The sequence below is a fragment of the Myzus persicae genome, unplaced genomic scaffold (genome assembly GCF_001856785.1).
Source record: "Myzus persicae strain clone G006 unplaced genomic scaffold, MPER_G0061.0, whole genome shotgun sequence".
Taxonomy (NCBI): Eukaryota; Metazoa; Arthropoda; class Insecta; order Hemiptera; family Aphididae; genus Myzus; species Myzus persicae.
In genome coordinates this window covers 75,235-88,670 of record NW_019100703.1, presented here as the reverse complement: position 1 = coordinate 88,670, position 13,436 = coordinate 75,235, and the positions used below count along the sequence as shown (strand labels likewise).

The window sequence follows — 13,436 nt, the reverse complement described above, 5'->3', positions numbered from 1 at the left end:
TATGAATAAAACGAGTTATAAGAGTATTAATAGTATTAAAAATAAACTGAAATCAAAAATATGAAACTGAATGTTTAATGTCAACACTGCCTCGATCAACAAATGTTTGCGGTTGTATTTCTTTTTTTACTCGAAAATTGTTATGGTGGTAAATACGCGGTGTATGCATGGTACCTCTCACTATAATATATAGTGCTTTTAAAACGCGTTAAAATTTGGGCATCGACAAAAAAATAACAATAACATTATTTATTTTTTTTTTTAATAATAATAAAGTTGCAGAAAACACAGTCGGTCGTTCGTTTCGTGAGCAAACTATTATGGGGGGCTACGGTGAGGCAAATATAAGGAGGGCGTTTAAATAGTTGACGTAAGTAGGTGGCGCCGCAACTTGGATCCTGAAGAATCACTTGTTTATAGTCTCGTGTGTTGGTGAGTTTTGCGGCTTTCGAATCATTGCACTACAAACGAATATTTATCCGGCAACCGATCATACATTTTCTAGTTGCACACCAATGCAGTTGTATAAACTCATTATTATTCGACAAGGTTAGTACACATCCACATGATATTAACGTTTTTAATAAATAATATATTGACGAAACGCATAGTCTATTTCTGTGCATTATTAATCCGTGTTTATATCACTGCGATAGTTAAAATAAATCCCCGTGTATTATATATGCATCGATATCGATATTATCGTGCTTGTTTGTATTATCAAGTATTATTATAACCATTTTACAAAACTTAAATAATAAATAAGCAATGCGTATACAAGTGAAATATGTTCGTATTAATTCACGCAGACGCGCTTACAAACTACATACGATGAAATGATTCAAGAAATATTAATTTTTTTTAAACATCAAATACATTTAATACGTCAACTATATTTAGACTTAATGTAGGAATCCACGATTATATTAAATTTAACGATCTGTGTAATATATAAATTACCTGTAAGTAATCAAACTTTTTTCATTCTTAGTTTTATGTTTGTTTTAAAATAATACAAGTCATTATTATTAGGCATAATATTCCTTGTTAATTCTACGGTAGTGTTAATATCAATTAATGTGTTGGTAATATAATTTCAAAAATTAATTTACTGAAAAAATATTTGACATTTATTACATTTCAAATACGCGTATACACAAAAATAACATGATTTCAAGTATGTTTTTTCGAGTGGTGAAGTGGAACTATTTACAAAGAGCAATGTATTTTAATAGTAGATACAAGCAAATACATCAGAGAAACTCCTAGAAAGTACTTACAAAAATGTATACATTTTAAGTATATTTTCGTTTTTGCTTATGTAAAAATAATATTAACAATTTACATTTTAATATTTCAAGTTATTGTATTAGAATATACGTATCGATAATCGCCGATTTCATACAGTCATACACAAATGGATTTTGTTTTTTTTTTTTTTAAGAATGTAACATTTTAATATTTTAATAAAGAACGTTTAAAGCAAAAAAAAGTGCACCAACGACCCATGTCAAAATAGAACTGGTCGAATAAACGTTAACCACATTTCTCATTACTTAAATTAATAACAAATAAGTACCCCGGTCTCCGTAGCTATGGTAATAAAACTCCATTATATTAAATAAATAAAAAAAATGTTTATTAAAACTAAAACTATTTAGAATTAATAATATCAACATTATATTAAATTTCTATCCTGTTCATTTTAATATTTAAGGTTAAAACGACGTCTATTGCCGAAATTGTTGATATTAATATAAATGCTTCCTCGTAAACAATAAAAAAATAAATAAATTTACAAGGTTAAATATTTAATTATAATGATTTAAATATAAGTACAAAATATCAGTTAATACAGAAATATTAATCAATTTTGAATTAAATGTTATTGTTGTTTCATTGTAAAATGATCACAAATTACAATTGCACACATACCTATTTAGCACAAATATATTGCATAGGTAATATATATTGTTTTTATATACAATAATGATGTATAGCTAATTAATTATTTATTAGTGTATAATAGTACATACAACGATATGTGTATCAATGGAAGAATTAAATTATAATACAAAATAATGTTAGGTACATTGTAATGCAGTGTGTTCCAGGTTCCTACTATCATTTTCGAATGGTACCTACCTAGGTAGGTACTTATACTTAATGTGTTTATTATGTACACCTGGTAATTTAAATTTTTTTCCAATAAAATTACTTGAGCAGAAAATTTTATTTTTTTATTCTAATATTTTGACTACTTGCCTATTATTAGTAAGTACACAGTTTCCGAAAATGTGTTTTAAAAAAAAACATACTCACCCCTAGTTCACTGATAATATGTTTGTGTACCTATTATTTTATTTTACCTACTTTCATTTGTTATGTTTACGAAACTTCGATAATCTGATTAGATTATTAACCACAATATTGCGTTAATATTATAATTACACTTATAATAATGCTTATTTGTGGTTTTTTTTTATTAATTATTATTATTTTTATGACAATATTTTTTTTGTTGTATATAATTTTATATTGGTAAGCACTGGAAGATAATACTTTTCGTTTTACTTTTCTTGTACTATATATTTATATAAGTCTTAAAACAAAGTTTAACTGATCTTGAGTGCTATAATTAGTCGAGTATATTCAATTCATATACAAAAATGTTTCAACAAAATATAAAAAATAGCCCCCAGTTAAGTTTACAAAGTAAACAAGTTAAATATTAATACATATTATTGAAACATCTTAAATATTATAGAATAAATTATATATATATTTTTTTACTTTTTATGCTATATGTACGACATATATTTATAGTAGGTTTGGTTAATAATCAATTATTATGTGGTGGTAATACTGCATACCAGCTGTACCATATATTTTGAACTTTTATTGTTCAATACAATCCGCTAACTATGAACTATAGATACAGACATACAGTGCTATTTTTTGATAGAATAGTAAGTTGTGTTGCGTTTTTAAACCCTCTCGGATCTTGCAACTGTAAGTCTGTAATGGTCGTTATGGGGATTATCGAAAGACACAATATACATAACCGTATCCAACATTTCAAGTACAAAACTATTAGTACTCGCATAACCAAGATCCCATTCCAGTTATTGAATAATATCCACGGAAATCCATAATATATATAGGTATATATTAACATTTTAGTGTTGTCGGAGTCATAGTCCATAACCTGCTATTAATATAAAATAAATAAAACATCAACAGTAGGTAACAGTTGTAGAGTTAACAATGAATTTTTATTTAACAGTAAAAAATATAATCGTTTTAGACACTAAGTAAATAAGAGAAGCTATATCGGATTAAATTATTTTCGAAGTTTTAAAAACCGTCAGCTCTTATTTCTTTTCTCATAAAAAAATCTCTTTCAAAAAGCTTTTCTTAGAGACTTCTATGGATTACGTAATGATAAATTATAAGCGTGAGATTATAACTGCACATCCCTATCACATCAGGTCAACTCTCTAAATGTAATTTACAAACAAGCAACAGTTCGAATTTTGAAGTTCTTATAGTGTGTAAAATATTTCAACATTTGTCTATGTTTATATTTATGGAAGTTGAAAGATTTATACAAACATATATTGCATATTCATTATTTATTCCCTATAATCAGTATTGATTATAATAATAATTTAAAATGAAAAAATAGGTAGTTGTCTTAATAACTTAATAAATAATAATCATACTTATAAAAAGATACAATATTTTAAATACATAATAGGATAATAAATTTAATCTCTGGTCAGGTGACACTACTGAGGGTCTTCCTATTCGAATATTTCATAATGTCATATAAACTTTGTCATCATACTTACTGATTATGGTAAAATAGATTGTAAATATATGTTAAAATAAAAAAAAAAAAAAAAGGATAATAAATCAGAAATTCTTTCTTATAGAACTCATTGTTTTAAATATTATAATAAGTATCTCACTTGAAGAAGATGAATGTTATACTATTAGTTCTATGCGAGTTAAATTTTCAAGCGAAATATTGAATGTATAAATATATATATATATATTAATAAGTAATAACTTGTCAACATAAAATAAAATAATTTTAAATGTGTAAAAAGGGTATAAGAAAATCTAAAAATATAATTTAATCCTAAGATATATGTGACAACCATTAGTGTATTTCATACTTTTATAGTATTGTCGCATTAGTTTTTTCTTAATTTATTATTACTTTCTGGGTATATTAAAATTATACTATTAAAGTAATGTTGATAACTATACCTAGAATATAAATGTATATGTAGTAGAATATTAAATGTGTATTAAATATTTAAATAATATTTATTAAGAGTGTGTGTGTGTGTGTGTGTGTGTGTGTGTGTGTGGTGACATACCTTCTTAAAAGGTTATTGTACCAATCGAAGACAATTTTTGTATGAACTTAACGCACATTCGGGTTGCGTAAACAATAGTGAGTTAATGGTCATTATAACATGATTTAGTAGTTAGTAACCAATTCGATTCGATTTTAGTCAACCGTTCAATTATTAAATTTTTTACGCAACCCGACTTCGACCCGTTTTTATTTTAAAATTTTAACGTCACACATTTCTCTCACAGATGTAAATAATATAATATAAGTCATCATACATACGGTTTCATAGGGTTTGTCACATTGCGATAAGTACCCAAATAGGCACGTTAAGTAAAATATTATCTTTACATTGGCTTTCAGGTGGATTTTAACAAAATAATCGTCAGCATGGTTCTATGGAATAAAATAGTTTTATTTTTGATATCGCTGTGCATGGTCGCTTTGTGCGATTCGATGTTTCAAAAACCATTGGACCCCTTCACGTTACTCAGATACGACAAACGGACGCCAGAGGACCAGCCACCGAACAGCGAAAAGAACGTGTCGGTCGAATTCGACGAATACCCGGTCGGTACATCGCCATATAATTCGTTACCACAATAGTATACCAAGTGGTTGAAAAATATATTTTGACTACTTTGCCGAGCGATCCGTAGGTAGTTATAAAGTGTGGTCATCGATGACTATGCGTATATTATAGTGAAATCGTTTTGCCCAAACAGTATTACCAATTTAATTCCTCGGTGAATAACGAGACAATTTTGAACACCGTCTACACACGGAGTATATACGGCGAACAGGCCAACCCCATCCGACCTAACCGTGTGCTTAGGCGCCCAACCGTACATCACGAACTGAGAACTTAGTTCGTGATGCCCATATTATATTGGTATTACGTACACTATTATCGCGTGTTACCATGATAAAAATGTACCTCGGTACAGATATGTGGTATGTATAACGTATACCGTATACGTGGTATATACGTATGATATTATATACACGTGACGTTGCACAGGTATAAATTTATTTACGGCCGCCGTGATTAAAATTTTTGAAACGAAATAAACTGCGGTCAATAAAACGAAGTTTCGCACATCGATAACATAATGTATACGCCGACGTCCTGGTCATTTTCAATGAAATGTCGCCTTACAGTTTTTATTGCCGACGCTCTTCTCGATGATTATATTAGAATTTAGAACCGCTGCGAGATGGTTGTCCATACGCTATTTGTACAAGGCCAGACGCGTCGGCGTACGGCCGGCGCGTGAAAACAAACAATGTAATATGACAATAGTTGTTACTATTATTATATTTATTATGCGCAAGACACGTGAGTCGCGTGGAGTTTTCGATATGCCCGAAAAACCGTGGACATAGGACATAATATTATATAGGTAGGTACACGCTATTCAATACATCCAGGCACAATGTCAGCAACGAAAATATAAAATAATTTATGTCTGAATGCGACGATGATAGTATAATTATGTGACTACGTTATTATTTTCAGGATCATTTCGTTTGTCGCCGTTATAGCCACGCTAAACATGTGCTTATTGGCATCACTGAATATATATATAATGTATCATACAGACCGAGCTAGGAAAATCTCATTGTAGGTATTTACAAATAAAACAAAATGTTGTAAATCTCATGCCGATATTAGACATTATACATTTATATATATATGGGTAGTGTCTGCGCGAAGACACTGCATTTATGTGCAAGTCAAAACGACTACCACTTAAAGTAATCGCTGATTTTATATGAATTATTCAAATTTAACTGGTCGAGTATACATATAGGTGAGCGCCAACCTTATTGAAAACAGTGTAGTTGGACATCCCTTATACACAACTGTAATTTAAATAAATTGCTTATGGTCAATTCGATAAAGTATATTATTATATCGTTTATAAATATTATAATGACGTATCTGTTGTATTATATATGTCAGAGTCTATAATTTACAAATGTTTGTACCACAAGCTAAATCTTTAAGCGCCCTACCCCGCCACCCGCACCAGACCACTCCACCTGACCGACACTGACAATTTTGTTTGTTCAAATTTCTAAAACACAATATTGCTTATTTTGTCCTTTAGTACCAGTGGCGTGCTCAGCTCATTTGGAAGGGGGGATATGAATTACGGGTCTCACACCCGTTACATACACATTCATTGCTTTATCATATATTTTATGACAAAAACAAGCCAAAGGGGGGGGGGGGGAGGTGTGACTTCCTCATCCCCTGGGTGAGCACGCCCCGTATGGTAAAATAGAAATCGATTTTTCATATATATTTATTATTAAAATAAAAATCACAAAAAATAATTGACAAACTATTTCAAAAAACCGTGTAATCATTTACAATAACCAAACCAATTTTCATAACAAAAATATTCTTTAAAACTTCGTAAAACTTTTTCTCCTACCAAATTGTTGTACTACTTTGTACTTCCAGGCCATGTTCTAAGAACTCACAATATGTTGATATTATTCAATATGTGCAAATATAATGTAGGTACTCTATAATATCCTCCTTTTTGTTCAAAAAAATGCCTTTATTTATGTCTACGCAACTACACAAATATACAAATATACATATATACATTATACATATACGTACCTATATACCTATATGGGTACATTTTTGAATTTTTGTTGGAATACCTACTTGAAGTATAATAATTTAAAATGTCCTCATACGAATACGAGTACGGAGAAACTAAACCAAAATGAAAACAAATTAACTCTTCGTAATAAAATAATAGAGATTGTAATTATTTATCCATACGATTAAACATTAACTTATGTAGAGATACTATATGCTTGACGACGACTTTCTTAATTTAAAGCCATTTATATGAAATAAAAACCACCTATTGTCGGTAGTATTTACCTGTAGTAAAACAGATTCGACAATTGTTTGTGGATTACATTATAGTCACAATCCCTTGAAATTTTCATAATTATCAATTTATTTTTAAACAATATTATGTGGTCATTATACAGGTGATTGTGCCAAAAAGGACTGCAATGTTGCTGGATAGACTGATGGTGGCATTACAAAAAGCTGTAGATGGAAATAATTCTGGAAATATGAAAGGATACTACCCAGAAAGATCAATTCCAATTAGTGGAGCTCCTAGACCAAGCCCAGGAGTGAGTAACTTCACTAGTTTAATATTATTTATTCATAATATAATATCAGAGTGAATTTTAATTAATTCTGATATTTTCGTAAGATTTCAGTTATTTTATATTTATCCACACGAAAATTAGAAATATCATTGAGTAATACACAATATTGCCTAAACTTTGAACCTCTGTATTTTATGTGGAGCCCATATCATCCATAAATCTCTATGACAAATTAATATTGGTATTGTTAATAGGCTATAAATTAACGTAATAATATTTTGAACACATGCCATTAGTTTAAGAATTAATAATTTTGTAAGTTTTAATGTTTATTGTTTATACAAGAAATCACTATCAATTTTTTTAATTAGGTAATATTTAATGAATATAATATTATACTTATATGGATAATTCAAATTTTGATTTTTGGAATTTTTAAACATACTCAGATAATTTTTTTCAAATACTTGAATTCGTTTGTACTACTTAGGGAGTATGTAACGCCACCAGACTCAAACTTCAGGTTTTCAAATGAGAACATGTCCTTTTTTACTGTAAATAATTTTATGGATGATTTTTCTTGAAAATGTTGATGCACCTAATGGCTTATTGAAAATTGGACTGAGTAGATTTTTAGTTATTAAAACGTTTGTACCTTGAATAATAGTCCTTACAAATTATTTTACAAAAATACAAAGTAGATATAAAATTGAAACTAGTATTTATTATTCTTGACAAATTATTAAAGTCGATGAATAAATATTAATGACTAAAAATTTCAAATCACCATAGCCCTGATACTTAATATGCCCATTAACCATTTATCTATGGACCTTTTATCGTTAGAACACAAAGTTAAATAACTCAAAAACAGAAAAAATAATCCACTGAATAATTTACAGTTGAAAATAGGGGTTCTCATTTGAAAAACCTAAAGTTTATATCTCCACTCCTTAAGTATTACAAAAAATCTCGAAAATATGAAAATATGATCTTTAAGTACCTCCTTACATAATAAAATATCAAAAAATCACATTTTGAATAACTGCATTTTTTAAGAAAAAACGGGAGTGACTATGCTTGGTGAACTACTCTATATAAATATTTAGATACCTATCCACCTACAAGTTACTAATTTATTATCTTATAGAGATACAATTTAGAAGCTCAAACATCTTTTAAGCAAATAAAATTCAATTTAATCATGTATATTTGGATATTGTATATTTGTAAGCTATAAAATATATGAACGACTTTATAAGTTAAATTAAATATTAATTATTTTTAGTTAAATTAATTTCTAGTCCATATTGAAATATTAGGTTTTCAGTGTTTTAATTATTATCTGGTATCAATTTCATCAGAAATCTGATATTTACAATGAATGTATACTTTAAAAATGTATAAAGATAAATTTAACAAAATGCATTTTAATTTTTAAAACAAAATATTTTATTTAATATAAAATTATCTTCTTCTAAACAACTTAACAAATTTTAGTTTGTTAAATGTAAGATAAAAACATAATTGTAAACAAGTGTAGGCATTTTTTTTTGATACGGCGCCTTAAATAGGCAATATCTTGAATACATACCAAATTTTCTTATTTTAAAACTCTAAGAAATCAACTCTTTTCAAAAGCTATGCTTAAAATATTTGTAAAGTTCTAGTAACAATTAAGTATAATAGGTACTTGTAATTTAAATTTATTATCAATTTTATTTATTAATAAATTAGAATAGCTGTTGTCGTATTATACTCGTATGGCATAAAATTTAATAAAGGCAAAACGAAACGAAACACCTTCGTTGGTAATCTGAAGCAATTTACTACACTAATTTTGAAAAACCAAATAAAAAAAAATAATAAATCTCAATAAAGATAAAAAATTAAACTCATGCAGTGTACCTATAACAATATATTTTTTTATTATTAGTAGTACAGGATCAACAAATATAGGCTATTAACTTACAACAAAATAAATATTTATTTTATTTGTTTATTTAATTTGCATCATCAAATAATATTTACAATAAATTGATTTTAGCTACAAATACATAAATACGATGGTTTTCTTGTATAATATATTATATTAGTTTGATATTAAAACCAAAATAAAATAAATATATAAATATGAGTAATAAGTATTCTAAACAATAAAAATAATTTAGAAATACGTTGAATTTAGTTATATGTTCGATACTACGATGTTCCTATTTAGATACTTTTCGTAATTCGTAGTCTTAATCGTACAATTATTTTATTATTATTATTATTATTATTTTTTTTTTTTTTGACTAAAACTACTTACATAACAAACTGTTGCATTACTTTTTTATTTCAGTGAAAAACTTCTGAAAAAAATAAATAATCGTGTTTTTCCTATATTTTCCACATGTCCCAAATAATGGTAATTTAATCGAAAACACAGTCTTCAACAATTGCAAAATAAACTTCTTAATGCATTCAAATCTTTTAAAAAAATTATATTTTCAAAACAAAAGTCAAAAGATTAGGTGGTATTTCGGTAATGTATTTTTTGTAAAAAAAATAACCTAACCTGCTCTCTGTAGATCAAAAAATGCCATAATATACTATTCTTTGGACATTTGGTGTTAGCCTTTCTGGAAGAAATTCCTTAAATATTTTAATGAAAGGCCTTTGGTTGTTATTATTGCCCTATATATAAAATATAACAAATATTTTTTATTTTAAACTTAAAAATGTACTCGTATTATATATGATTCTATATATAATAATATTACAATCAATTTATCTAACTAATGCCTTTAAATTTGATATAATATTAAAGTACCTAACTAAAAACTGAAATATTCAGTATTCAAAATGTATTATTATTTATTCTGAATTCTGGGCCCTATATTTCACGATCAAACTGCGTTTCTTGTATTATTTAAACTTTGAACTGTTCGCATTTGATCAATATTTAATCAACATAAAGTGGTAATTTATATCGATTATATTTTGAATGATAAAACAAAATAATATCAGTAAATTTTTATTTTATTATTTTGTTAAGAAAATGAGTGTTCTTTGATACTTCTACTTATTTTATTTTTATAATTAACCAATTTATATGATACATTTGGATATTTGATCATGGTTTGTGGCCTATGATAAGACAATTGTCAAAAATAAGCTATGCAATAAAATGTATGAAATACGGAATGTCCAATTAAATAATATAATTTAATTAATTGTAAATGCATATATTATATATATTGTGTGCATATAAACAACTGATATGCATTATAGAAACCTATAGTATGAATAAATATTGAAAATAAATACAGAGTGAAATTATATAAGTAATAACTAATATATATTGCATACGGAGGCGGCGGGCTTATACGGGTTTGCAGTAAAAAATGTATGGATACAATTTATTGCAGGAGTGTACTAAAAATTACAATAAAATATGTTTACCTAAAAAGTAAAAATAAACTTTTATACAGATAAAAACTAAAAAAATAAAATTAGAGTAACAACATTTACACTATTTTTATTCGATTTTATGATATAATATTTTAAAGCATATTGCAATGAATTATAATATTATCTAAAGCTGTATAATATTCAGTATATTGTATCCACTAGTGGATATGAAATAAAACCCCGTCTCTCATTATGTAAAATTAATCTCATTAGTTATTTATAGTGAATAGTTTTATTTATATTAAGCATTAACTAAATTTAATTTTTATTAAATTTTTTCATTAAATGGTACGACTTAATTATAAATCTTATAAAAAAACTTTTATATTGTATAATGAAATGTTAACTTTTTTATTATGTTTATTTACAGATGGAACTACAGAGACGAAATCAACAAAAAGGACGATTATACTGGAGGTGTTATTTCAACGCTGTGTCCTGTTTTAAATAGATGAAATAAAATCTGTAAACTATTTATAATTTTTTTTTTTTTATCATAATCAATGTCAGTTGAGAATATTATACCGCCCTCATCTTCATATGCTTGTTTTTTTCATCAATTATAATAGGTACTGGCCGTACTGAATATAATATTAGGTTCTAAAATTAAATATATACTCATAATTAAATATATTCATTAATCACAATAAATTGATTATGTTAAAATCCGTAAGGCGGTTGTATTGTTTGAGAAATGATATTAAAATTCATTATAAATTGTATGAACACGAGTATTAAAAATACTATGATATATTATATAACTTTTTTATACCTTAAACATTATAGTGCTATATACCCTATAGAGTATAGAGAGACGGATAGATTGGATATAATATTATATTAAAATATTAAATGCATACATGTACTTACATCGCAATATTGTTTGGGAATTTTCACCTATGCCATTGTATAAACTATTTGGTAAAAATTAAAAATATTTAAACCCCTAATATTAAATTTTAACATTCAAATGGAATTGGAATTCCGATTTTACTTCAGGAAAGTAATTTAAAAAATAATAATCCCGCGTTGTCAGTAGGTACATTAACGAAAACTCATTCAATAGTCTACATCTACATTAGATGTAGTCAAGTATAATCCATACTTCTGTATATAGTATATTATTACATTAGTACGTTTTAATACAAGTGGCTCGCACCAAGTCAAACAATGATACATTGGTAAGAGGTTATAGGATTACCACATTACCTATCTATTTATCCTATTAAATTAATGGATTCAAAAACAAACATATAGAGGTACCCTTTATCTAAGACCTGTAGGTATGCTGTAATGATGCGAAAAAAGTTTAATAACCCGATAGTTATTAATAATTAAGTTGAATATAACAAAATTACTATTTACTATTATTAAAAATTAAAATTGCCTAAGCTACGCGAATTCAAATTCAAATTCCCATTTTACACAGCTATAAAACTGAATTACTTAAAATAATTTTATCACAATAAATATTTTTCATTTTAATATTCGTAGTATGATTATAGTATTAACTATCTACAAGTATAGAAAATTATACAATTTTGAATTTCTAAAATAAAATAAAAATACGCCTAGTTGAACAGTATTATAATAAATAGTTACGATAAAATTCATAAATACCTCCCATGATCATGTAAAATTGTAAAGTCATAAATGTTTTAAGTGTTATGTGTATGTAATATGTATGGTATGTCGTACTTATATAAGTACTTATATTGCTAGTTGCTATACCTACTGTTTCAATTGAATAAATATTTATAAAACTTTTCTTATAAATGATATAGGTAAATAAAATTGAAAAAATATTTGTATAGTTTAAAAGTTTCACTAATAATTACCAGTATAGTCTCACTGTTTGGGGTTGAAAATATATTTAAAAATAAAAACAAAAGAATAATTTTTTACAACAATAAGCATACTTAGTACAATAAGAGAATACTTAAATTCTAAGAATTTATTAATTTTGTTCTCTTCACATTATGTAAAAAATTAAATAACAATTTAATGAACGTACACTATGGCATGCCGTTCTTTAAGTTTATATTCAGGCATTATGTTTTTATACACAGGATGATTTTCCAAGCATGTTCACCTCCATTACTTCCCTAAATAATGAATTTATTTAGATTGTGATTTTTGGAAATTTTGAAAAATACTTAAGAGCCAAATTTTGAAATATTTAGAGATAGGCATTGTTATACTTACCATTTTAGAAGTAAGTGCCCCCTACTCAACTCCTGTGGTGATACTAACTGACAACTTTGTTTTAAATGAGTCGCCTTTTCCCTTGTAAATTGACAATTAAACAATACGGATAATTTTTTGGAAAATTATGTTGTCTCAATTAAAATTCGAACAAGTAGTTTCAAAGTTATTTAAATATATATACTATAAACAGTATAAACTATAAGGATAATAGTCCTGAAAAATATTTTTACTTAAACACTGCACTAGATAA

The 13,436-nt window shown here is 26.7% G+C and overlaps 1 protein-coding gene across 1 annotated transcript; it reads left to right on the top strand.

The window, feature by feature from the left end:
- Window positions 1–395: 395 nt before the first annotated feature.
- On the top strand, window positions 396–11,517 carry LOC111042563. Its single transcript, XM_022327215.1, has 4 exons — window positions 396–549; window positions 4,733–4,939; window positions 7,394–7,543; window positions 11,349–11,517. Exons 2-4 carry the CDS (start codon window positions 4,760–4,762, stop codon window positions 11,427–11,429), a joined length of 411 nt encoding a protein of 136 aa, XP_022182907.1. The 5' UTR covers window positions 396–549; window positions 4,733–4,759; the 3' UTR covers window positions 11,430–11,517.
- Window positions 11,518–13,436: the final 1,919 nt, after the last annotated feature.

Excerpts from the sequence above, each read along its gene's own strand:
- LOC111042563 (XM_022327215.1), top strand. The coding sequence starts at position 4,760 with ATGGTTCTATGGAATAAAATAGTTTTATTTTTGATATCGCTGTGCATG. Across the intron at positions 4,940-7,393 it reads TCGAATTCGACGAATACCCG|GTGATTGTGCCAAAAAGGAC; the intron begins GTCGGTACATCG and ends GTCATTATACAG. Across the intron at positions 7,544-11,348 it reads CTCCTAGACCAAGCCCAGGA|ATGGAACTACAGAGACGAAA; the intron begins GTGAGTAACTTC and ends GTTTATTTACAG.